At 30.9% G+C, this 27927-nt stretch overlaps 3 protein-coding genes across 4 annotated transcripts; all 3 read right to left on the bottom strand.

Moving 5' to 3' along the window:
* Positions 1 to 218: 218 nt before the first annotated feature.
* On the bottom strand, positions 219 to 3116 carry LOC115705286 (nuclear pore complex protein NUP50A). Its single transcript, XM_030632589.2, has 2 exons — positions 2796 to 3116; positions 219 to 1892 (listed from the first exon to the last, which is right to left on the bottom strand). The coding sequence occupies exon 2, from the start codon at positions 1819 to 1821 to the stop codon at positions 541 to 543; it is 1281 nt and encodes a 426-aa protein (XP_030488449.2). The 5' UTR covers positions 1822 to 1892; positions 2796 to 3116; the 3' UTR covers positions 219 to 540.
* A 5372-nt stretch (positions 3117 to 8488) lies between these two features.
* Positions 8489 to 16795, bottom strand: LOC115705248 (coatomer subunit beta'-2). 2 transcript variants are annotated; one of them, XM_030632528.2, is made up of 26 exons: positions 16631 to 16795; positions 16184 to 16204; positions 16004 to 16065; positions 15830 to 15884; positions 15595 to 15631; positions 15166 to 15491; positions 14924 to 15055; positions 14684 to 14832; positions 14076 to 14144; positions 13768 to 13918; positions 13583 to 13648; positions 13028 to 13216; positions 12618 to 12758; positions 12447 to 12521; positions 12163 to 12339; positions 11960 to 12051; positions 11757 to 11873; positions 11297 to 11411; positions 11099 to 11170; positions 10821 to 11017; positions 10637 to 10730; positions 10447 to 10553; positions 10151 to 10280; positions 9682 to 9847; positions 9139 to 9204; positions 8489 to 8904 (listed from the first exon to the last, which is right to left on the bottom strand). In XM_030632528.2, the coding sequence occupies exons 1-25, from the start codon at positions 16631 to 16633 to the stop codon at positions 9185 to 9187; spliced, it is 2763 nt and encodes a 920-aa protein (XP_030488388.1). In that variant the 5' UTR covers positions 16634 to 16795; the 3' UTR covers positions 8489 to 8904; positions 9139 to 9184. The 2 variants fall into 2 exon arrangements, with proteins under 2 accessions (XP_030488388.1, XP_060973697.1); XM_061117714.1 differs by lacking the exon at positions 8489 to 8904 and having other exon boundaries at positions 9133 to 9204; positions 9607 to 9847.
* A 4293-nt stretch (positions 16796 to 21088) lies between these two features.
* Positions 21089 to 23416, bottom strand: LOC115705320 (coatomer subunit beta'-1). Its single transcript, XM_030632630.2, has 10 exons — positions 23286 to 23416; positions 23021 to 23047; positions 22871 to 22932; positions 22711 to 22765; positions 22566 to 22602; positions 22168 to 22493; positions 21854 to 21985; positions 21594 to 21742; positions 21443 to 21508; positions 21089 to 21346 (listed from the first exon to the last, which is right to left on the bottom strand). Exons 1-10 carry the CDS (start codon positions 23286 to 23288, stop codon positions 21265 to 21267), a joined length of 939 nt encoding a protein of 312 aa, XP_030488490.1. The 5' UTR covers positions 23289 to 23416; the 3' UTR covers positions 21089 to 21264.
* Positions 23417 to 27927: the final 4511 nt, after the last annotated feature.

Raw genomic sequence — 27927 nt, 5'->3', positions numbered from 1 at the left:
GTCCAGTTACATTAATAAGTGCCTTCATCTGTGGCCCAAAAGCAGGAGCTCACTCTCTCCAGTCCAATCAATCACACCAATGAACCAATGACCAAACAAAAAACCTGGGTTGTTTCACAAATTTCCTTTATGATATGTAATTTAATTTAATTTAACTATAAAAGAGGAGTGTACTTAATTTTCATATCAAGGAATAATACTAGTCTCCCCCATGCATATATCTCATAATAATAATAATAATAATAATGATAATAGGCCAGCTATAAAACTGTGTCAAACATTTCTATGCAGTCTCAGTCTGAAAGTTCAAAACTTTCCCAAAATACTAGAACGGATTTAAGCTACAACAAAAAGAAAAGGCCACGTCTATGACTCTGCTACAAAAGGGGCTTGCTTTAACATTCCCGAATTCTAAACAGCTTCCTTGTAATAATATGTTTGCAATGAAAGATAACAGTTGCCATAGGATGATAATAATGGCAAACCTTCATGACAGAAAAATATCCGCAAATGAACATCATCATCATCATCATCAACTCATCACTCATCAGTAGTAGCCTTGGGTGAATTCTCTGGGGTGTTCACATCCGAAGAAGCCTTGCCTTTGTATGCGGTTACAGCACCACGAAACTCTTCGACTATGGAAGGGTCTTTGAATTTCAATGCGTATGTAGAGAAACCGCCTCCACCTTCGCTATTACTGTTCACACAGGCAAAGGATACGCCTTTCTTGTCCATACTTGTGAGCTTTATGTCTGGGAATAGACTAGCGTTCAAGATTAACCGGTAATTTCCCTTTGTTCTCATGAGAAGTCTGGCCTTGTCCTTGTCAGGTTTTGAAACGTTGATCTTGAGTTCACCCTTTCCACGTTCTTTCCAGCCTCCCTCCATGAATTCATACAAGGCAGAATCTGCATTGAAAACAACTTCCTCATTTTCTTCCCCGGTCGCAAGTTCAACCTCTTGCATTGATGGGAAACCGCTGCCTTCACTCTTAGATACAGCAGCAGATGTGCTTGATGTGCCGAAAAGGGAAGAGTTTCCATTGTTAGAGAGACCAAGACCAAAAGATGGTTGATCAGTTTTCGATCCAAAAAGCGAAACAGAACTTGTGCCAAATGCAGATGATCCATCCTTTGCAATAGAGCCAAAGGAAAATGTAGACGAGGAAAACCCAGTTCCGGAAAGATTAGTAAAAGCATTTTGGCTACTTGAAAGCTGTTGAAATGAACTCAAAGGAGTACCTTCTCCACTTGGGTCCACATTTTCAGTCTTCTCATCTTTCTTATCATCATCCCCACTCTTCTCATCGTTTTCAGTCTTATGTTCGCTTAGAGCTGGTTCATTATCTGTAACTGGCTTCACTTCATCAATGACAGTACAACTTTTCTCCTCTGCAGCTGATTCTGCATTAACCTCACCCTCGATGTTGGCCTCAGCCTTACTCTCCACTTGCACCTCAGCATTATTATCCTTGACTTCAGACTGCTTATTATCATCATCTTTATCCTTCTCGTTCTCAGCACTGATTTTTGGCTGTCCATCTACATCACCTGACACTGTTTTCTCACCAGCAGTTTGTGCTTCTGTCGTAGGAAGCAACTTGATCCCTGCAAAAGGATTGGAAGAGGGAGCAGAGGGCTGTCGACGAACTTTGACGATTCTTCTTGTTGCCAAGACCTCCTCACTGGCTCTTTTGAATGTTCCACTTTCTTGCTCGGAAACATCATCGTCATCATCAAGACCTGGGTTATCTCGAGAGATTTCCCTTCCGGCAGCCCTCTTCTTCGAGGGTGGAAGAGCATTTTCCGCATCCCCCATTAGCGAAATATGTCAAAAAGAAACTAGAACTTAATTCTCAGTGGTCTTGAAGTTCCAGGAAATGCAGATCTCTGCAAATCAACAGATTATATTTTGCAAACAATTACCAACAAACAAAACCAAAATAAAAAATAGAACCACTGTGCTTATTCATGCAATGAAAAAAGTTAAGAAATTAAACCCAATTGGAAATGAAATGTTCAAATACATGTTTCCGAAAAATTGTCAAAAACATCATTAAAATAAATAGCTCAAGTTACTCACTCCCCAGTTTCCAGCAAAAATAAATCTCAACACTCAGTCCTGACTCTTCTTTTAACCTTTTCTATTCCAAGTTTCAAACCATGAAACAGACACACTAAACCTATTCCTCAGCTTTGATACAATCGAAAAACTTGCCATGCAAACATAGAAAAAAAAGCAAGGGAAGATTTTAAAATTCATTCACTTCTATGATTAGAGAACTAAATAATGGGGAAAATGAAGCCAATCAACTCAGCAAAATTTGAGAATATAAAAGTTTAGTGCTACAAGACAAACAAAGAAAGGAGTTAAAAATCAAAACAGCAATTTTTAGTACTCAAAATTCTAGTACAGGCACATACAAAAATGAAACATAAGGTTTCTTCAAAAATATAATCATGAACTCACTCAATCTCATCTCAAAAAACAAAACCCAGTATATACAGCGACCTAACTATACTAGGGTTTCATCCCTAGTTATCTACAATCAAAACCAAATCCAACCTAGGGTTTAAAGCTGACTAAATTTCTTTTAAATGAATTTCATTTCATCAATTTTCCCAGTAACCAAGTAAAGGGTAAAACGCAAAAACCCCAGATAATCCACAACATAAAACTTTAATGCATAAATCTATTAAATAAAAAAAAAAAGCTTATCCTAGAAAAATGAAACGAATCGAATTCTTCATAAGTATTAAAAAAATAAAAGTGGGATTGGAGTCAGGACATACCAAGAATCAAGGTGAAGCAGAATCAGAAGAAGAAGCTGGGAAGAGTTTAAATAAAGGGGGAAAATTCTTAAGAGGTAGAGAGAGAGAGAGAGAGAGAGAGAGGTTAATGGGGTTTGGTTTTCTAATTTAAGAGTATATTTTGTTTTTGTAATTATATAAGGGAAGGTTTGGAATTGGATTGCGGTGGTGGTAAGAAGAAGAGGGGTTTGGTTTTTACGGTTTCATTGGGTTAGATTAGATTAGAGCTGCGGAAGAGAAGAAATGGAAAAGGGTTGAATTGAGCTAGCTAATAATAATAATGTCTCATTTTTAATTTTTTTTTTGCTGAGTTTCATGGGATTTCCATCCTACTTTGTTTTATATCAAACACGTGTCTATTTAGGGTCTGATGAACCATAACTTTTTACTTTTACTCAGTACCACTCAGTTGGGCTTTTGGAAGCCCAATCGAATCTAAATTGTACTAAGGGCTATTTACAAAAATATGGAAAAATAAAGATAAGTTTTGATATATATGGCATAAAAACTTAATTACACTAAATATGGCATTTATTTAAAAAAAACTTACAAATATGGGAAAAAGTCTTGAGTAATGCCATAAAAAACTTAAAATTTGTGTTTCTTTTTATTTATTTTTTCTTTTTTAAAAAAATAAAATACTAAAATAAATAAAAAATGATCTCAACTATAGATATTATTTTTTTTTAACAGAAATTAAACTTGTTTTTTTTTTATTTAAACTACTATTTTTTTTCTTTGTTTTTTTGTTAAAAACTAATTATTTCATTAAAAGCAACAGAAAAAAAAAACCAGTTTCATCAACATCATCCTGAAGAAAAAACAATATAAAAAATTATAATCTAAAGATAATATAAACTTTAAAAATCAGTTTCATCAACATTGAAAGAAACTATTAATTTCATTAAAAGAATAAAAAAAATAGTTTCATTATGTTATTAGAATTTTTTTTCAAGTTACTTTTTTATTATTTTGTTTCTAGGTTGGAAACTTACACTTATATTTTGTTATTAAATTATTGGTAGGCATTATGTGTTGTTTTGATTATATTTGTGATTAGTATTTTTTTTTTGTATATTTGTGTGTGTATGTTTTTATTTGATTGTCTGATTAAACTGGTTTCAATTAACTTTATTATTAACATGTATTTTGTTATGATTTTTTATAACGTCAAAACTGGTTTCACATGTCGAAACTGGTTTCACATGTTTTAACTATTCTGTAATGGGGTTGCTCAATTTTTATGATATTATTATATATTTTTTCGTTTGTATAAAATCAGTTTTATTATTGTATGATATTTGAACAACAATTTTTATTTTATTTTAATTAATCAGTTTCTGACATACATATTATTTTATTATTTTCATAACTGGTTTTTTTAAGTAATTAATTTTTTTTTATTGTTGTTCATAATTGAGTTTTATTCAATTTTTTACTAATTTATCTCAAGAAACTGGTTTTTATTTGTTTGTTTTTATTTTGGTTGTTTTACTAACTGGTTTCTCACATTCCACTGTTTTTTTTTTTGTTATTCTTTTATGGTTTTTATTGCACTTTTGTCTCTTTAATTTTCTTTGTTTCTTTTTTTCTCTTTGATTTTAATTTGTGATTCTCTTTGTTATATTTGCTGCATATTGTATGTTTAAATTAACTCTAATTTTTGAGCAAGCAAATAAAAAATTAAATGCCAAAATAAAGAATGAAGTTAGAAGTTTGATTATTAGGTATTGATATAAATTTTATATGTTCGAAACTGGTTTTAAATTTAGTATCGTTAATTCGTAAAAGTTTAGTTATTAGACATTGTGTATTTTTTATTATGTTATTGTTGAAACTATTTTTTTTTTTTTTGCCTCTTTTAATGAAATAATTCGTTTATTTTAATATTGATGAAACTGGTTTTTAAAGTTAGTATCGTCTTTAGATTGTAATTTTTTTCATTATCTTGTTGATGAAACTATTTTTTGTATTCTTTAAATGATATTATTAGTTTCTTTCAATGTTGATGAAACTAGTTTTTAAAGTTTGGATTCTTTTTAGATTATGATTTTTTATATTGTTTTTTTTTTCAGGATGATATTGATGAAACTGGTTTTTTTTTTTTCTGCTGTTTTTAATGGAATAATTAGTTTTTAACAAAAAAAAAAAAACGAATAGTAGTTTAAATAAAAAAACAAGTTTAATTTTTGTAAAAAAAAATGAAATATAAAAATGTATACTTATTATATATATTAAGAGAAAAAAATTAGGTTGAGAAAAAAATTGAAAAAAAAAAGAGAGACACAAAGAGAAATTAGAAAAAAAAAAAATAGAGAGAGATAAGCGAAAGAAAGAAAAAAAAAAAGTAGCAACTGACTTAAAAGTTGAAAAGAAAAAAGAGAGCCAAAATTGACTAAAAAATATATAAAAAAGACAAAAAAAAAAACTTTTTGAAGTTTCAATAAGTAAAAAAGAAAAAAAAATTAATAAAAGTATAAAAGTAAAATGTTCTTGTCAAATTAAAAATGTAATGTTCGAAAAAAAATGTAGTATTTGGTGTAAATTTTTCAAATAAAAAGAAACCCTAAAATGTAAGTGTAAAATAAATTAAAAAAATAAATAAAACTAATTAAGCTAAAAATAAAAACATAAAATATGGGATTGGATAATAAGTTTATAAAAATATGGCATATCAAATACCATAAAAAACTTAAATGTGAAAAAATGTCATAGAAAAGTGGCAAACCTAAAAATGCCATATTTTTCTAACTTTGTTATGAAATCCCATATTTCATGTAATTTTCACTTGTACTAAACAATATCTCCTCTGCTTAAAATGTGATTATACAATATGCAAATATAATAGCTTCCTAGTTCCAACAATTCACCTTATATTTTGTAACATTGTGAGAATTTAAGAGGGTAAATATCATTTTGTATGTTGTATGTTGTAAAAGTTATTAATTGGTTTTTCTGTTTTATTAACTAGCAAAAATAGATCTTGTATTTTTCTAGATAGTACAAATAGAATTCTGAGCTTAAATTTCGATAATTTTTTTTTTTTAAATATAATCAACTTGAAGACAATTTTTAACACGAATAGATGCAAAAAAGAAAATATAATCAATTTTATTACCACCTCTAGATTAGTTATTATTAAGTTTTTTTTTGACCATTTTAGAAGATATATGGTTCAGGAAAATTCTACAATGCACCCCTTTAAAATGGATATATTGATGCACCCCTATTCAGCATCCGAGATAATTTTTTAGTCAATTTTTTTTATGGTCATGTACGTTATAGTTATTTAAGACATCCTGCAAAATTTTAAGAAATTTAAAAAAATTTAACACGCTGAAAACTATGTTCAAACAGTGTGTTGCACGCGTGACTATTTTATTTTATACGCGTGTAAAACCGACTGTTTGAATATTGTTTTCTATATTGTAAATTATTTCAAATTTTTCAAAATTTTGTAGGATATCTTAAATAGCTATAACGTACATGAATATGAAAAAAAAATTAGACTAATTTTTTTTCTAGATGTCGAAATAAGTTAAGGGTGCATCAATACACTCCTTTTAAGGGGGTGCATTGTAGAATCACCCGTTGGTTCATTATGTCATTTAACAAAACAAAAAGTCTAATCGATAACTTTTACAAAATACATGGTCTAAATTAATATTTACCCAAATTAAAATAATTTACAATATACAAATTAGAAAACAGCTTTTGTTTGAACAATTTATTTCACATATTTATAAAGTAAAAGTGGCGTGCATGTAACTAAAGTGGTGTTTGGTTGGGAGAAATGAAAATATAGGAACGGGAATTGAAATATGAATGGAATAGAATAAAATTTAAAATGCCTTAAAAAAATTGATAAGAAAAATTATTAAATTTTTTCAAATCTTGCATTGAAATGATCTTTCCTTCCATTTTAAAATAAAGAGTCATTCCACCAAAATGTTGGGAAGGTCATTCCATTGGAATGATATTCTAATACTTTAAAATGTAACCAAACAAAGGAATAGAATGAAAATTATTTCTTTCCAATTCCATTCCTTTTCATTACCTCCAACCAAACACCACCTAACTGTTTGAATCTTATTTTTTTTTTACCAATTAAATTTTTTGAAATTTTGCAGAATATCTTAAATAATTACAAAGTATACAACTATGAAAAATTAGACAAAAAAAATCTTCTAAATGCCAAAACAAAAAAGAATGCATCGATGTAACCCTTTTGCTAATTTAGCATAATTTTTACATATTTTCTTCAAAGAACCACCCTTGATGCAAGAATTCTCTATCAAAATGGGAATTATGATGAAAACAAATGGGTTTTGTAACACTTTTTTAATTAAAAAAGTGAAAATATTTTTCAAAAATATGTTTTATAAAATTATTTTCATTTTCAATATTTAATTCAGAATTAAAATTTTAAAATTTTGAATAAAAAAAATATTTTTTAATTTTTTACGCAGTTTTCTTTTTTCTTAATCAAATTTGAACCTTGGGACCTGAATCTCAGCCCCAACTCTGGACCCCGACCAAACCCAGACTCGGCCAGACCCCAACCCCGACCCCAGACCTATAACCTAACTCAGGACCCGAACCTTAGACATTAGAGCAAGACCCGACTAAACCCTTACCACGGACCCAAACCCAATACTCGACATAGGACTTGGACTCCAGCCCACATTGACACCATGACCCCACCCTGGACCCGACCCCAACCTGGAACTTGGACGGCTAGACCTAAATCCGGACCCCTGACCTGATCCCATACCCGTTTTAAATAAAATCAAAACATGAAGGAAAATAAAAAAATTTAGAACACACTACTTTTTTTTAAAAAAAATAAATTGAAGAATAAAAGTAGTTATAGAACACATTTTTATTTTTAAAAAATAAAAATTTTGCATTAATATTTGTGATTAAAAAATTAAAAAGAGCAAAAGTGTTACCAAATACCTCTAAAATTGTTTCCAAATGTTAAACGAGACAAAGGCAGGAATCTCATTCTTCACTCGAATGGGACCCTTCTAAAAAAATGAAACTCTTAAAAAGGCCACTCAGTCCATTACCATGGTTGGCTTTGTTCCACTCTTGAACGGCCCACTTCTGATTTACATGTCGCGCATTCACCATCTTGTAATTTGATTTTAAGAAGCTCCTCTCTTGCTTCTTTTTTTTTTTTTTTTTATTCAAGCGTTTATATATTACATCATGTTTTACCTGGGACTCGAACCCAGGACCTCCAACACTCACACACCCACCTATGGCCGCTTGAGCTAGCCCCAAGTGGTTTCCTCTCTTGCTTCTTTGTTCCTCTCACAGAAAACTTTCTAAAAAGAATTATGAGGAAAACTTAAGAAGAAGGTATCAAAAAATAAAATAAGGAAAAAGAACGAAAGGTGGGAAAAAAGGGAAAATGGTAAAAGAAAATTCTAGCCTCACCTGAATCCTATTCTTCAAATTTCTTTTTATAAGAAAAAGAATCAGATTCCCCAATAACTACACAATATCTAAGAAAATGGCGACAAAGGAGGTTGATAGTGAAAATTGAAGCTTGACATAAGTTTTTGCCACAAATCTTGGTTACATTTAATACTATATGACATTATTATTGTCGCACACAAACGAAAAGGTTATTTGGTGCGAAATGCAAGTGTAAAGAACACATAACAAAGCAGCAATCGGCATGTTATTGAGAAACATATATTTTTATAATCAGATGTTTACATCCCAGGATCCATTTAAAAAAAAAGAACAAAAACAATCCCACAAACACAATTTGTGGGAAAAGCAAAATGGTGAAAATTTTCAAGAATAGGAAAATAATTTTAATTGGGTAATTATGGCTAGATCAATTCTTTTCTACATTCACAATGGCACAAGAAAACTTTTAGGATGGGGGAAGAGAAAGGCCTCAAAGAATATGCTAACATGCGATCCGAAAAAGCAAACTAACTGAAGCTATGGGAAACTATTCATATTGTGCCCGTCGTAACGTAAATTGCAACTTGCAACAAAAGCCACACCACATGGTAACAGAGACAATCGGTCCGCAAAATCACCTCTTCTTCAGCCCTTTCCAGGAAACCTGTCAGTCAACCAATCAACACTTACATCGCATCAAAATGAGAAAGTGAGTGGATAATATAAAATAATCATCCCTCAAAAGAGAATCAATGAGATAAATTGCATCACAAGATCCCATGACATCACAGCAGTATTTACAACTTTTGTTCCCTTGAAATTCCAATTATAGTATTCTAGTTATGTATAAATATATCATTGCTCATACTTATATTTGATTGAGAAAAAAAAGTCTCACCTAAGTAAGGGATCCATATGGCTGGACCGAAAATCTTCACAGGAACCTAGTGATTTGGTGTCAGCACTGCAAAAGTAAAAGAAGCAAGTAAGAACTAATATGTATGAGAAAACTTACTAAGCTGGCTGAAAACAGAAATCTATCCACAAATTCCCATATAAATAATCTAGGGAACACAGACGTATGACCTACTGCCTTAGCAAGCAACAAGTCAGAAGAAATGAAAAGATGTTGAAGCACTTGATAGTATATAAAAAACAGAACTGAACAAATAGTTAGCAATCATCAAATCAAGCAAAATCAATTAGTGAAACATCATAATAGGGTCAGTATTTAGTGTGTGTGTGTGTCAGAAATATAAGTCTGTTTAAGAGATTTATTTCATTTTGGTTAGTTGTGGAAAAGGTTACACCAGAAACACTGGAAGAGCATGGGAGTTAGAAATGGCACTTTAGAACAATTAATCACCAGAGACAAAATTGGATTTTCACACTGGCCCAACCAATTCCTTTTAGGCTGACGGGATTCCTTCATTATTCGTACCCCACTCTTCGTCAGCCTCGTTACCATTAACGAGTACTGCACCATCTGTAGAATCAGCATCCACCACCACAGCCTCTTCTTGACTCCCATCTTCTCCATTCTGTTCCTCAACTGTATGTTCATCATTCTGTTCCTCAACAATCTGTTCACCATTCTGCTCAGTAACCTAGTAATATAAGAGATCAATGTTAGAAATAAATACAATAAATGTGTTATTCCTGTTTCATTTTTTTTTTCAAGCAACCCAATAATAGAGAAATCAGCACTAAACAAACACATGCAAAAGTTGGTATGTCATAACCATTTCATAATTTCATTAAAAGGAAGGATATTGAAGAAGATCAAGTAACTGAATTGAGTGTACTAATCATCTAGAAAATAATCTATACCATACCATAATCCAAGTAAAAGAAAGTGGCCACAGAAAAAATAAATAGAGCAACTAATATGAAAGTTCGGCCCTGAGTACCTCGTAACTTGCATCTCCGTTTTCAAGAAGTTCCTCTTCTTCAACTTGCAAGTTCCTGAAAGCCTCCACAAGGGTCATGTGTGACTTATCAGCATGGTGTAAGTATTCCTCTGCACCTGGGTAAACACCCCTACAAAACAATCAGAAAGGAAAATTATTAAATGTTGCAATATGATCATTGAAGGAGATTTTAGAAAAGTACAAGCTACACTCAAAAAGGATAAAGAAAACTCAAATTGAATCACTTGTACACATTAGCAAGCACAAACAAAATAATAGCTGCAGCAGAAAGCTACCTTGTCTGTGCAGCTTTAGACTCAACAGAAAGAGCAACTTGCCAATCCTCAAACAAATTAGGATACTCTTCAGGATCAGCCAACGACTCAGCAGCTTTAGGATTAACCTGCGGAAATTGTGTTAGAAGTTGCACATGAGAAACATGGTCATTTAAAGTGTAAACATAACAAAGGTGAGCATAAAAGTTACCTTGTTTAGATCTTTTCTCCAAATAGCTACAATCTCTGACACCTTACTTGGAAGATAAGATCGAGCCATTAGAGCAGCCTCAGGTATCCGCTTACTGTGACAATGTAAACAAAAAGGATAAGAACATCAATACCCATAATCATATGATTTATGTTTTCCCATTTCTAGGATACACTAAAGTTACCTTTCCACCAACAGCTCAAGGCATTCTTCCAAACGACCCAACATGAATAAACAAAGGAATGCAACATTGTTCTTTCCTTGCTCTTTGGCAAGAACAGCAAGTTCTGATATCCCTTCAGCATCTCCTAAAGAAGAATAGAGCAGAAGCAAACCGCTTAAGTCCACAGCATGCTTTAAACAATCTTCGGCCATCTCTAACTGTAATAAAAAAAGCACTGAATAAGAAAGTGAACTTCAGAAAGATATAAAGATATGACTAGCATTAAATATGGTCCATACCCTCCCAGTAGACATTGCTAGCTCTCCTAATTGCTTCCATTTAGACTCACTTTGAACTTCAGATGCAATTTCCTGAAAAAGACCATTGAGAAAGAAATTATCAAGGCAGAAAGCAGCAAAAAATCATCTTCATAATTTAGTAAGCAGCATTCATGATGCTAGTTAAATATCCTTGCTAACATAAACACACGGATTTACCTTTGCAATATCAAGTCTACTAAGCTGAATGGCTAAGTCAAATCTGTAATCAGGGTCAGTTGCCACTTCAAGTGCTTCTTCTACCATACCACGTGATTCCAAGAAATGTGCCACACTACAATCAAGAAAATTTCCATGGTTAGTATTCAATAGAAAATGATTTGCAGCAATTGTTATGATTTTCTGGTTCTAAAAACGATTAGGGGTAAGCTAGGAGTTCAATTTGAAATATACAGATTTTTTCTTTGGGAGAAATTTCCAAGGATTGAACATCATTGAAAACATAGATTTATGAACCTTGCATCATACAAACAGAAGCATTGGAAACAGTTTTGAAAAGACTAGAAAACAAAGCCCTACCATTCCACAAGACTAACAGCAAATTCCGAAAGAATTATTTAAATATATAAATAATATATTATATATATATATATCTCACAGGCAAAAGGTTCTGATATACCTATTATGGTGCTCTTTGGGAATTGAAGGCAAGAGTTGATTGGCTCTTTCAAAGTCTCCCCGCATTACAAGAGTTTTGTACTCAATTAGGCTAAGGAGTAATGTGTACCCCATAACACTGCACAGGAAAGGAAGCAGTATAAATCACAAAGCAATGAAGATAAATATCACAGCTTTTAAGAACAAAAGTAGAACCACACTTACTTGAACTCTTTGTCGATCAGATAAACCCTGCTTTGACTAGCAAGATAACCCAACAAGTACATAGGTCTATCTAAATGAAACATGGTGGTTACCTGAAATCATAGAGCCACGATACATTCAGCTTTGAACATTCATGGACTATATATGAACAGACTAGACTGCCTGTAAGAAATTTTCAAGACATAGGATAGATGATGCAATACCTCACCACCAACACAGTAATTGAGTCTCCAGGAGGAGTTGTTGTAAATGAAACAATCCCCAACCCATAGACCAGTCCTAACACGTTCATTCATTTCATGAAGAAGCTCGAAAGCATCTTCAACACCTTGGTCGTCAATGGGTCTTCCACTATCCAAATAAGAAGAAACCACGTCACGCTGCCAAAAAAAGATCAATTGAGCAAATCGCACATGCATATGTAACTAGTGAAGAAAAAGAAACACACGCTTGTTACAAGATTAAGAAACTATCTAATTCTTCTTACATTATACTTCAGGATGTAGAACGACGTATCACTTGCAATGGCTACCAAATCACCACTATCAGCCCAATAGAGGTTCTAAAAGTTCAAAAGTAGAAATAAAAATAATATTAAACAAGAGTAAATAAAATGTTACATATAAATATACACAAAAAAGAAGTATGTAGTGCTCACTTTCACATTGACATCAATTCGCCGAATCAACCTGCATTCAGTCCAATCATAAAAACAAATAAAATCATTTGAGCACATTGCCAATAAATTTCCACCAAAAATGCGCTCAGCAGAAAAGGTTGGCCGAATACTCTTCTTTTCCTGAAACATACCAAGTCCGTTAAAATGAATCCCTAGGATCCAATAAAGAAATTTTAGCATTCACTAAATGACAATAAGACTTAGTCACATAAAGCTCATAAACAACTCAAGATGCAAGTACAGATATATGACAGGAAGAAAAATAAATAGAAGGAAAAAGATAACTAATGTAAGGAGAAAAAAGTGCTCTTAAAAAGTTCACCCCTCATTCATACAAACTAGGGCAATTAGAAGAATAACGTTAACAGAAATAAGGTTAGTAAACAAACCTGGAAGGTTTTACTGAAAAGCTTAATCTTTGAGGTACTCTCTCGGACAGCATATTCTCCATCAGTGGACCAAACGAACTCCAAAGCTGAACCAAAAGATCGATTTCTCCATGCCAAGGCAGTATAAATAATGTACTCACCATCTCCGCATACAACAACAAACCTCCCATTTGGATTGTGTTTTAGACTCTGACAGAATTATACAATTGGAGTAAGATGCCAAACAATACGCACATGTAAAAGGGAACCAAAAAGTCTACAGCATAGTTTATATCTTATGATTTCATTTTCAGACAAAGGAAAAAACTGTTAATTTGAATACTGCATTAAAGGAGGGGGAGAAAAACTAAATTATCTTTCAAAATTGGTAAGAGACTATTCTTACTTATAGCTTAGTTAAACATCTAAAATGGACATGCAAGAACTTATCTCTACTTATTTTGATAAAATTTGTTAGAGAAGAAAACAATCATAAAGAAAGATAAATCTAGAATATCCTTAAAAATGTAACTCATTTTTCTGCCATTAAAATAAAAGTTCAAGTATATAACTAACCTGTGGGTAAAGATCGCAGGTACCCAACTCCTTAACAGCCAAAGGTAATCTCTCTCCATCAGTAACCTAGAAAGCAAAACAGCCAAAAACTCTATAATGTAAAATGTCAACTAATGAGTCAACAAACTCAGTTGTCTATTTAGTTTGATGCTGCAGAGATAAAGAGTGTCCAAATGAGTTCAAACCTCAAAATCTGCTCCCACACTCCTAATGTTCACAGTCTGAATTTCATTATGCTTAGCCCAAATAATTTTTCCACTGTTGTCCATACTAGCAACAGGCACTTCACGGCCAAGTTTGACCATAATAGTCCCTTCATCATAACCAATCACAACCCTATTGAAGGTAAATGAGAAAAACAAGAAAGAAAAATTATTAAAGCATACATTCAGCAGACATGTAACAACCGGCATATATTACTCTAACCCAAAGCCTGAATGATGGAATTAAAAATAAATGAGGGAAACAAAAACCAATAAACTTCAATACTCACCGACGTGAGCCTTTCATGTATCCAATGGCCCAAACTCTCTCGAGGCCATAGTTTAATGTGTTCTCAAGCCTGTGATTCAATAAAAGTATATTTTAGGATATCGAATTTGACAGTCAACTGAAGAAGTAAAGGCACAAATATAGTCAATCTAAAAAGGATATACATATATTTTACAGCAAGAGGGAAACATTTTATTGCCCACAAATAAAGTTTGAAATGTGACTCATCTAATCAATTTAATGTTTATTAAATCCAACATGTACTTGTTGTCTTATTTGAGGTATTAATCATAAAAAATAAAAAAATAAAATAAGAACTGATCACCTTCATAAGTTTTAAACATTATATTAAACTGTAATTACTACTAAAAAAACATGTTCATCTAGATGAAACCACTAGCCAGTACAACAGACATAAATAAGTAGTTATATAAAGCTTATCATTGACTAACAAAATGCACTAGATATTCATTCTCCAAAATTATAAATAACATGAGTCATGAGGACTACAATTTTGAATTCAAGCGTAACCATTTAGATATGAGTAGATTACAATCTTCTAATTAGCAACTCTTTAATTTTAGAACAAAAATACAAAATGAATGCTACCTATAGGTGGTTGAGTGCCAAATACGAACTGTTCCATCCTCAGAGCCTGTTATAATAATTGGAAGATCAGGATGGAAACATACAGCAGAAACATTGTGGGTGTGGCCTTCTAGGGTCTGAACACAACTTTTTGTTTGATAATCCCAAACCTGCTTACATAAAATAGTGTAAGAATGCTTTCCAAATCATTTCACAAATGTATAACCACAAAAATATGAAGAAAAGGGGCAAATTAAGGACCTTGGCAGTGTGATCATCAGAACCAGTGATTAGATAAGGCTTATCACCCCCTGTAAAGTAATCAACACAATTCACTCCTTTTTGATGAGCGTCCAAAGTAAAATTTGGGTCTGGCGAGCCCAGATTCCAAATCTGAAAAACAGCACATAACCAGACCACACATTTAGCATCATCATATACAGCCCGATAGTATAGGACCTAAAGGTAGCTTCCAAAGTACCATCCTAAAATTGCAAATATACCTTAATGGTGCGATCGAGTGAAGCACTTGCAAAGGTGTTGGTGTCCTTTGGGTTAAAAGTAACTTGCATTACATAATGAGAATGTCCTTCAAAAATCTGAGTACAAATCCAACCCTTTTCCCAATCCCAGAGCTTAATGAGCATATCATCAGACGACGACAGCACATATGGAAGTGTAGGATGAACTGCCACACACCTAATGTAGTCTGTATGTGCCTCAAATACTTTAACCTTATCCATTGTATTGTAATTGTAAACACGAATATACATGTCATCAGCTCCAGCAACAACCCATTGCCTCCGTGCTATAAATTTGGCTGATCTAACTGCAAACACATGAAAGCATATTGTATCAGGAAAATTCCAGTGAAAATTCACAGAAGAAATCACCATAGAAGAGCTGAAAAAGGTAGCAGTAAGAATAAGTACCAGGTAACTCAGTGACCTCAAAAGATTTAGCCATGGTCTGCAGCAGTAACAAGTAGATTTGAGTTAGCTTCTAGGTGTCACTCACATTGACAATACATATATACATATGTATATATAAATTCTAATTCAAAGCAAACTCATCACGGTTTAACAGTTTCACTAAACAGAATTAAATATGATCACATTACAAAGAACAATATACTATAAATTAAAGATCACTATTACTACCATATACCTGTGATTGGTAATTCCAGATACACACAGTTCCTGAATACAAACTCGCCAAAATCCTGCAATGACAATTGTGATTAGTACAATCTAGCAAAAATAAAAATAAAAGAAATTCTCAAATCACTTATGAGAAACATAAAATTTATTGTGTAAAGCCAATGATCTTGAACAGCATTACCATGGTTCTGTCGGGTGCAGATCCACAGACTTTACTCTTTCTGATCTTTGAGCAAGTTTCCTCTGAGCGAACAACAGACATTAAGACGATCACTCAACATTTCCAATGCAATCATAATCTTTAAGCGTTCGAGATCTATTAAACATGGAGAAACGAGGATAAAAGAAACGAGCAAAGTACCTTAATTTCGAGTCTGAGAGGCTGGTAGACGTTCCAAAGACAAAGTTAAACAGTCAGTATCATAGCCAAATAAAAGTGAAAAAAGAAATCCCGATAAATTCAAATTCTTACAATAACATGTTTGTTTCCCGGTAAAATCACAATGACAGTTTAAAATCTAAATATTCATACGAACTTCTAATCAGTCCGCAAAAAATCAGATCCCATCGAAATGTGCCCAATGGACGGATCTTTTGATTGCCTAGGAGAAGCAGAACGGAGAGCTCCGAAACACTAACTTTCCCAACAACCAAACATAACACAAACAATTCCAACTAACACTCTAAAATCTAACGAAATTGATCAAAGATTATAAAATTCGAATCAAATCAAAGCAAAATCCGACCAGATCTAAGATGTAGTAAGACGCGATTACGTTTAGGGGAGTATCATAGATCTTCAACTCACCATTTTCGCAGACTATTGAAGCTTGGGAGAGAAGATGTCCAGGAAACCCTAGCGATCCAGGTGATTCGAACTCTGAGAATGAGAAGGCCTTCGGGGGAAGTGGAATCGAAGAAGAAAGGAGGCTTTTTTAGAGAGACAGAGTTTTTCTCCCTGTAAATACGAGATGTAGTAGTGTGTTGTAGCTTTGCCGTTAAGGTGGTGAATTTACGAAATTACCCCTGGATCGGATGACTGATTTTATTTGTGAAAAAAAAAAAAAGAAATTAATTAATTGCTGTGTGGGGATGGACGGACAGTCGTTCACTGCTGTTGTTGTAGTTTTTCGAGAGTGGGGTTCAGTTAACGTGTTTTCCAAGTTATACGACATAAAACTTTTGAATTTAATAAAAACGACGTGTCGTTTGTGTAAAGAATTTCAAAAACGAAAATAGTGTTTCTTTTTCTTTACATTTGCATTCCTATTTATAAATGAACAAAAATAGTGTTTATTTATTTATAGGAACGTTCCTATTTTACACCTCTAAAATGTACATAATAATAACAGTGTGACATGTATCTTAATCTCTAGTGTTACATAAATAGAAAGATATTTACATAATGAAAAATTATTGTTATTACTATTTTGTTGGAAAAAACCTTAAGCAAAAGAAGGTCAAGGACATCATGTCATTGATGGTTGGCATCTATCAAAAACAAGAAAGATAATCCAATTATCAAAAGCACCCTCCTCGATAGTACGACTTTAGGGGAAAAATAAAAAACCCACGCTATATAATGAGTGATTTTGTTCGCAGATTTTTAACAAAACATAAAGAAACAAAAGACAAACGTTTAAGCAAATCTTTCAATAAAACCAAACTGAAAAAGCATAGAAAAAGAACTCAAAATAGTTTGAACACACACTAATCTATCCGTCTCAAGAACGATATTATTCCATGTATTCCATGTAAAGTGATCAATCCAACTAAGAGCTTCCTTCGTACTAATAACTTCTGCCATCTCAGGATGAACTCAACCCTTGAAGCCTTTGTTAAAAGCCACAATTGTCTTACCATCGTGTCCACAAGCAATGCAACCCATTACAAAATGCCCATACTACTTAAAAATTGTACCATCGACATTGACCTTGATATGATTATTAACAAGTGTAGTCCAATGCTCAACAATTTTATTATTCTCACTGAATAACAATATAAAATCATCTTTTTTAGATTAAGAATATCGGTATGGATCAAGAGAACGTCTAACTGAAAAGACAATTGTTGCAGTTGTTGACAATTTTTGGTTCCAAATCATGGCGTTTTTAGCTTGCCATATACCCCAAGCAGCCATAGCTGCCTCCTCTAATATACCCTCTCCTACCCTGCTTCATAGATACAGCCACCACGATGAAAACTCAGTATCCAACTAGCTGCCAACGTCCACACACGAACAGGACCAACAAGAACAGGCAAAAGAACAGCCAACAAGCACAAGGAAAATGGATTCTGCACTACTATTACACAAAGAGCAAATGGTGCATTAGCACATGTTTAATCACCAATTGTACACAAGAAGGCAACACATTTGAGACAGCACGCCAGAGAAAGTTTCGGACCTTAGGAGGGATTTTCAAGGCTCAAAGCTTTCTCCAATAACCAACAAAATTGTTAAAAGAAAAATCATTTTTTTCAGATCCTCCAAATAACGGTAAGCACTTTTAACAGTATAAAAACTTGATTTTTCAAAACGCCAAAACTAATTATCTTTATTAATGGTAGAATTAAGAGGAATAAAAAGTATAAAGTCCCTATCCTGAGTTTCAAATAGATCATTAATGAGCTCGACATCCCATTCACGAACGTCGGTCTTCATAAGGCTAGACACGTACTAAAGCTGGGTGTGTGGAGATAACATAAGGTTAATCCTCATCAGAAATCCATAGATCAACCAAAATACTAAATGAACAACCTGCACCAATACTTTTCCGAACCCCAACATCCACCAAATATTGAGATTCCATAATGTTACGCCAAACAAAGCTCGGATTAGAGCCAATCTCAATCGCAAGGAATGAATTATTTTTGTAATAACAAGCCTTCAAAATGTGGGCAGCCAAAGAATAAGGTCGTGTCAATAAACACCAGTCTTGTTTACCAAGAAGAGCCATGTTAAAATTACGAATACTTCGAAAACCCAAACCTCCTGGAATTTAATGCTTACATAAACGCTTCCAACTCATCCAACTCACACCTTTATATTAAAACGGGCTGATATTCTACCAAAACTTAGCCATTAGCTTCTCTAATTCTTTACATGTTTGAAAAGGAAGAAAAAACTTAGCCATACTCATGACATAGTTTAGTAAAGTTTGAGCCACAGTTTTAAGTAAAACCTCCTTTTCAACCTGAAAAAGAAGTCGACCCTTCGAACTTTGGATCCTCTTTCGCAACTTATCCTTTAAGAAGCCAGAATAACAGTCTTTTTCATTCCCATTGTATTCGGCAACCCCAAGTAGGTACAATTCTCATCAACTTCATAAATTCCCATCATTCAACAAAGGTAATCACACATATCATCCTCCAAATTTGAACTAAAAATCACAGATGATTTATCAATCTTTTGACTAGATGCCTCTTCAAACAAATGTAACAAAGACAACACATTAGAGATCTTTGGATCATTAGCTTTACAATAAACATAACTATCATCAGTAAAGAGCATATGCGACACTTTAGGAGCTCATCTAGCCACACTACATCCATGAATCAAGCTTGTCGATTCATAATTCCTAATAAAAGTAAAAAAAAAACTCTCAGCACACAGGATAAAACAAGTATGAAGAAATCAAATGTCCTTGACGAATACCATGACCTGGAACAATAGGTCGCAACTCTCGTCCTCCATGAACTATAGTGTAAGAAACCGAACATACACACTGCATTATATGATAACCCACCTTCCACCAAACCCCATACACAGCAAAACAACCCAAAGATAACCCCATTCAAGCCTAGCATATGCTTTATTCATATCCAACTTAATCGCCATAAAACGTTATTTTCCTTTGTTTTTTCGTTTAAGATAATGCATAATTTTAAAAGAAACCACAATGTTATCATAAATAAGCCTACCTAGAAGGAAGGCACTTTGAGTGTCTGAGATAACAAAATGAAGAACCACCTTAAGCTGATTAGCCATGACTTTAGAGATAACCTTATAGATTACGTTACATAGTGAGATAGGACGAAGATCACTCATGATAGCTATACACATAACAACCAACAGAGCAATTTAAATCACAGCTAAACTCCACATAGCAACTTTTATAAAAACTACCGAAACAACCCAAACTGTAAATTTTTTTAAAAAAATTAAAAATAGTATATAAAGTAATACTCCATGTTTTTTTTTACATTTTGTTAAACATTCTCCTAATAAAGTGTCTCATTTCTTGATAAGAGGCTCTAATTTTCCTGTATCATTATTTTAGTGAATTTTCTATTTGTTTTGAGTTTAATACTCTATTATTAGATAATTTATATTAATAATCTTATTTTTCATTAAAAAAAGTTGAAAATAAATGTTATTTTTTTGTCTAATTGTTTATTTATATTGTGGACAATGTCCCACATGGAATAAGTGGTAGAGAATTGAGCCATATATAAGAACATGAGCTACTCTACTCATTGCCAATTGGTTTTGAGATGGAACCCCATGATTCTCAACATGGTATCAGAGCCATATCCCTTGCGGGCAAGTGATCATATCCGATCCACACCTATACAGATAGTGACCATGTCCACTCTGATACGGTTCAAGATTGATGAGCAAAAAATATTCATCATCTTGAGGGGGAATATCGTGGACAATGTCCCACATGAAATAAATGGTACATAATTAAGCCATATATAAGAACATGGGCTACTCCACTCATTACCAATTAGTTTTGAGATGGAACCCCATGATTCTCAACAATTTACATTATACTAAAAGTAAAATAAGAAGAGTTTTAATTGGTACTGATAAAGAAGGGATTGATCATGTTTCTACTAGTAAATGTCACTCTCATAATCAAGTCTCACTCTTCTGATCTTTTTCAATCTTCACCCTTATCGTTTCATATATCTAAATTTTCCATTTTACTTTCTTAGAAAATTTAGTTTTTGCTAGTGTGGTTGAACTGTTGAAGAAATTCAATGCTTGTCTATGATTTTATCACACTTATTTTTAAATATGTTTAATACAAGGACCCTTATTAATAACTAAGAATTAATTCAACACATCAATTGTTAGTATTTTTAGTAATTGATTTGGATTCATTTTTGCCCACTTAATTTTTTTTATTTCTTTCCTATTTTCTTTTTATTAAATAATTATAAAAAATATTAAATTCCTTAAAGAAATCTATTCATACTGAAATGAAACATGAAGCTTGGTAATTGTTTTTAATTTAAATATATGAAAAAGCTATATTAATTTGAACAAATAAAAATTGTAGCTTTTCATAAAAGATTATTACAACAAACACACATTAAAAAAATTTGAGAATAGTATTTGTTTTACATAACATATCAAACAACAACATATATACTAAGTTCAAGTCAACTTTAAACAATAGCTTATTTTCAATAATTTTATATCATAATACTCTTCTAGGCTTGACCACTTGACACAGAATCTCCACCGTTCATTATCTTGACAATGCAAAATCCTTTGTCAAAACCAAAGATAACCCTGAAAGAAAAAGTAATGTTAGTACATAGACGATGGGAGCATAAAAGTAAGAAGATGAATAATGGGAAATTTTTAAAAATAAGCAAATAAGCTTACTGATTTCCTTTGATGGATCCAACGGCCCAAACTCTTCCAAGATCATAATTAAAAGTATTTTCAAGCCTACAAATCAATTAAAATTACGAGAGTGAGAATTACATAAATATATATATGTACATCTTTATATAAATGTATATTAATAGCTTACTTATAAGTGAAAGTATGCCATAGACGAGCAGTTCCATCCTCAGAGGCAGTGATTACTATAGAAAGCTCAGGAAGAACACAAAGTGCTGAGACATTATGCAAATGACCTTCCAGAGTTTGAACACATGTTTGTGTTTCACAATCCCAAATCTGTTTTCACATATATATTTTATGATTAGTTTCACTACATACATACATTATTTTATCATCTCAAAAAAACAGTCTATAACAAAAGAGTGTGTGATGTATAATATAAAGTACCTTAGCAGTAAAGTCATCAGAGCCACTTAGCAAATAAGTTTTATCACCAGAATTAAAGTACACTATGCAATTCACTCCTTTCAAATGGCCATTCAAGGTAAATTTTGGAGTAGGTGAGCCAATATTCCATGTCTATATCAAAATGAGCCACAAATTAACCATTATTATATACATTATGGTTTACCAACCAATAAAAATACTTTTGAAGTTTAAGAAATTCAAAAGTAGTTTTTAGAAGCCGGACCAACCAGGACCATTAATATCTTCTAACAAAATTATTACATAATGAAAAAATATTAAAGTAATATACATACCATAATGGTTCCATCAAGTGAGGCAGAGGTGAAAATATTAGAGTCATTTGGATTGAAAGCCACTTGCATCACATAATGAGAATGTCCCTCAAAGATTTGAGTGCATATCCAACCCTTTTCCCAATCCCAAAGCTTTATAGATTTGTCATCAGATGATGATACCAAGTATGGGAGATTTGGATGGACAACAACACATCTAATGAAGTCTTTGTGTGCTTCAACTTCTATGATTTTCTCCATTGTTTCATAATTATAAACACGAATGAATCCGTCATCAGAGCCAGTCACAATCCAATTTTTGCTAGCTATGAACTTTGCTGATCTCACTAAAGAAAAAAGAAAAGTTTTATTAAAACTCATCACTTGGTTTGGAATGTGTATTAATGAGTGTTATGTACCTGGTGAGTTTGTGACTTCGAAAGATTTTTCTAATTTCTGAAACAATGTGAGCAAACAATGTTATTAATTAGAGGAATGTTTCAAATGAAGGAAATTATTACATAAGTTTAAAAATTAGAGTAGTGTCCATTTTTGGGTTCTTACTTGGGATTGGTGGTTCCATATAGTAACAGTTCCACTATATAAACTTGTGAGAATCCTAGATGAATTGAAAAGCAATATAATTAATTACCCAATAATTAGTACATATTATTTAGTTTTAATTTCAAAGATAAGTAAATTTAGATGATTCAATTGTAGTTACCATGGATGAGTTGGATGCACATCTACTGATTTGACTCTCTCAGAGTTTTGAGCAAATTCCATCTAATTAAAAGTATAAGAAGAATCAATAAATAAATTTTAAAAAATATTTAGTTTATAGAATGAAAATATAAAACAACTGTGGCACCACCTCAATTTTCAATGCTTGTTGATTTTCCTGAAAACCAAATATGACAATCACAATTTGTTAGTTCCAATTAAACATAATTAAATTCAAATTGTCATTAAAAAATTTGGTAATGACGCCTAATCCTACATTGTAGATTTTTTTTTTTTTTTTGAATGGCAATAATCATTTCCATAAAATTAACAATAACTTATATTATAATTTATATATATTAACAATAAACACTATATGATTAGTAAAAAAAAGAAAAGGATAATGAATAACCTACCATTTTAGTAGTTGAGTTGAGTTATGAAAAAATAAGTGTTTTTCTTTTCTTTTCTTTTTTTTTTTTTCCTTTGAAGTTGGAACAAATTAATAATGAGAAGTAATAATGAGAGAAAATATATAAAAGCTTGTTATAGGAATTATGTATATATAGATAAGAAAGCTTAATAGTTAAGGAAATCAATCATATATGTGAATTTTCTTCCTAAGTTCTTATATGATGTGATGCATGCATTTAGATAAGATTCAGACTAATAACACATTGTTAAATAATCATATAGTGTCACTCGATCATTTGCATACCGTCGATTCATCTCTTGTTCAAACACCAACGGTGGAGATGACGCAACAAGTATCCCATATTAAACTTTGAATATTCAAAGTCCAACAAGGCAACTTGTGTGGACGCGTGAGATGGACCTAACCCAAAAATAGAGATAGTTTTAATATTATGCATATTTCAGTAAACAAATTTAAATTGTTGTCTTTTTCTTTTTTTGTTTATGTAAAAGTACTTTAGTTTTTGGGACTTCGTTTTTTAATGGAGGCCCTATCCACGAGCCCAAAATAGAGATACGTATAACATTATTTTAATTTTGATTTATTATTCTTTTTTATCAAGTTTTCATTTGGGGTAACTTAAAAAAAACCACTTTAATTAATCAATTAATCAAATTTACCTTTAATTTTATATTTAATTAAAACATACCTCTTTTTATATGTATTGTACCCAAAATATCCTGACGTAAGAGAGTCACATGGAGAGTATCTTGAAGTGACAGAGATAAAATAGTACAATGTTTAAAAAATGAGGTAAAAATGATAAACTTTAAAAAAGAGAGTAAAAATAAAAAAAGACAATATAAAAAAAAGTATAAAGTGTAATTTCTCATTTTTTATATTTTGTTTCTGGTGTGGTATTATGGTAAATGCTAAATGTGATTTATGATTTGGGGTTACACACCGTTTAATTTAGAGTAATTAGCCACGAAAATACCAAAAATATTTGTTTGTACCACTTTTTATTTATTTATTTATTTACTTTCGGCAAAGACACTTTCTTAATTCTTTGTCGTTGTAGGTACCCGATTATTGTTGGATTATAAAATTATTGTCGTTTTGTATTTTTTTAATCTGATTATTGTCGTTTTGTATTGGTTTGTAAAAACAACGTAGATTTACTTAAATGTTGTCGTTTGTGTATAATTTCACTCTTTCGGTCCATTTAAAATAAAAGCCCACAGTGATTTTATATTGGATTGACAATCATGAATAGTATTGGATTTGAAAATTAAGGAGCATTAGGACAAAAAACCCAGCAAAAGAAACATTGAATTAGGGAAATTATACTGTATATTAATCAACTTTTTATTTCTTATTTTTTTTTTATTCTTTAATTTATAGTTAATTTTATAGGTCATATCCGTGCATTAAGAGTTCTAATTTTGATAAATTATATGAGGTATTTTGATTTATTAAAAGAAAGTATTTATTAATTAAAATTATTTTGCAGTTATATTTAATTAATGTGTAATAAAAAAAAAAAGGACTTTAAGTCATTCTAAAAAAAATTGATGAAATTTCTTTAAATGAAATATTAAAAAATAAAGATTAAAAAAGATTTAGGTTATATTGTTTAATTATTTTTGTTATTTTCAAAGACATTCCTACTTTTTTTTCTTGGTACAGTGTTGTTATTGTACTGTTGTTTTTAAAAGAGCATAATTCAAACGATATTTTGTCTAATAAAGATTTGGCAATCGTTCTTAATGTATTATTATCTCTTTTATTTTATTTATTTTTAATGAATTTGTAGTAATAACAAATAAAATAAAAGTATAAACAAGTTTGTTTTTCTAATGTCTTTTTTTTTAATAACCTCTTGACACGTTTGTCGTTTATTGAATATCATGTTTGATATTATTATTATTGTCCTTTTGCAATGGTAATGTCGTTTTTTATATTTTCGTCGTTTACTGAGAGTATCACTTATGACCATTGCCGTTTTATCAAGATGATGTTGTCTTTGTCGTTTGAACAAAAAATTCTTTGTCGTTTCTGATGTCATCAAATTATTCAAGTCATGTCGTTTTCTAAAACTTTTGTCGTTCAATATTTACTTATAAAATAATGTCGTCTCACCTATCAGATGTCGTTTTTAGAAATAAGTGATGTTTTAAAGAGAATAAAAACACGTGGGTTGTTTTTAGTGTAAGCAGGCAAGGCCAGGCCATTGGGTTGTTTACTTTTTCGGTCCATTTAAAACTAAATAATGCAAACAGTAATAACCATGATTTTTTATTTATTTATTTATCTGCTTATATTTAATCCTATATATTAAATTAGGAGAGTTTTATTTACACTTTGAAGTTTGAAATGAGTGTACTGATAAATTATTATCTCTTTTTAGTATTATTGCAAACAATTTTCTTTTTTTTATTATTTTATACTCGTGTATAATAGATGTTTGAATTTAAACATTAATTTCTGTATAGTAAAATATTTCAAATTTCTCAAAATTTAGTAGAATGTCTTAAATAATTATAATGTACACGATTATATGAAAAATTTAAACTTAAAAATTCTTATAGATGTCGAAATAGTTAGTGAGTTGTATCGACCCACCAATTTTAGTGCATTGAAGTATTCTCCTACTATATTCATGAAAAATTTTATTCAATTTTTTTTCATGGTCATGTATATTATTAATTATTATTTAAAATTTTAAAAAATTCAGAATAATTTACTATATAAAAAATATTGTTTAAACAATTTATTTCACTTACGTATAAAATTAAAAATTTATAAGTAAAATTGATTATTTGAATTCTATTTTTAGTGTGTTAATATTTTTTTTTTGTATTTTTTAATATTTTACATAATATTTTAAATAATTATAAAAAAACAAATTAAACTAAAAAAAAATATCTCAAATGTTGAAACATAGATGCATCAATGCATTTTTCTTTTAAAAGAGTGCACCGTCAAATTTTTCTTAAATTATTAATATTTGAGAATATCAAAGAGCATTTAAAAGAAGTTCTATAAAAAAAAAAAAGAAACAAAAGGAAGCGTTGAACAATAAATGTCTGTTTTTTTTTTTTTCTTTCAAATAATGTATACAATATATATTATGAAATTTATATATATATGGGCGTAAGTACAAGTATTCAAGTTTGTTTGTATGTCTAACGTTGTCAGAATTTCAAAAGATATATAACTCAAAAACACAAACACAAACACAACAATATGCTCCATTAGTAGTGTCATGAGTCATGAGCAAGAAATATTAATAAATGGAGTAGTTCTTAATAGTTGAAAACCAGTAGATTTGCTTCATTCTAATTATAATGGGACAATAACTTTTTTGAACAAAATGATACACCCATTGATTTTTAAATAACCATATACATATATATATTAAAAAAAAAAGAATAATTGTTTACTAGGACTACTTGTTTGCAACCTCATTTCATCCATGTATATAAATTATTTTACTAAAAGAAGAAGAAAAAAGTGCAGACCAAATAGATTAAAAAATTCAAAAATCCACTAAAATTAAGGCAATCATTATAATTAAGAAACACCATTTGCTTAAAGGAGATATTATCGTTGCTTACCTAATAAATTATAGCAAAAGATATATTTTTTATTTTGCACTTTTCCTTTGCTATACTCTTTAATTAAATATATTAATGCATTAATGTATAACTATGATTATAATTTTTTTTATAGTCTAAATCGTCCTACCACCGTTTAAAAACTTGGCACTTTTATCTTATTTAATTATCAAAAACAAATCTTTTGTCAAAAATTGTTTTTTTTTTTAAAAAATCTTTAGTCAAAAAAAAAAAGATTTTCTTTTTACAATAAAAATAAAATTAACGAGTGCTATCTTCATTTTAAAAGGGCGATTAATAATAATAATGAATTTCAAAAAGTATAAGTTCTGGCGTAAATAGTTAAGTTTAATTTTCAGTTATACTTAAGTTTAATTTTTTATAATAATAGTATTAAAATTATATTGTTGAAACTTTCGTAGATACTGAATTATTAGGTGTCCAATTAACATCAATATTCTATTTTCTTATTAATATTTAAATAAAAAGTAAAAATTTATTGATGTGAACCAATTAAAAACTACCATATAGCTATTAACTTCATATGCAGCTACTTAGAAGTTTTAAGAGTATAAATTAAGTATTATTATCGTAAAAAATTTAAATTTAAATATTTATTTATAACCGATATCAATTAAATTTAAATATTTATACTCTTTTGAAAAATAATATTCTAATTACAATAATTGATTTATTGTTTCATATTCAGCAGCATATATCGATCTAATAAAAGATACGAAACCATTCACGTCCGCAAATTGTTTTCGTGTCATGAAATTTTCATAATAATTATAAAAATAAATAAAAAATACATAATATATATTATATAAAATATATAAATATATATATGTCATTAATAGTGTTGGACGTAATAATAATTTCCTGATGTACAATAAAACCTGTAACATAATAATGTACGTATAGGGTTTGAATCTGATTCTTATATATTTATTGAGCTACATAGCTGTTTATTAGTGGCTCGACCACTATGACAATATTTCAATGGTGGGAAATAAATGACAC

Source organism: Cannabis sativa, chromosome 1 (genome assembly GCF_029168945.1).
Source record: "Cannabis sativa cultivar Pink pepper isolate KNU-18-1 chromosome 1, ASM2916894v1, whole genome shotgun sequence".
In the NCBI taxonomy this organism is placed as follows: Eukaryota; Viridiplantae; Streptophyta; class Magnoliopsida; order Rosales; family Cannabaceae; genus Cannabis; species Cannabis sativa.
This window is presented reverse-complemented; position numbering and strand designations above follow the sequence as displayed.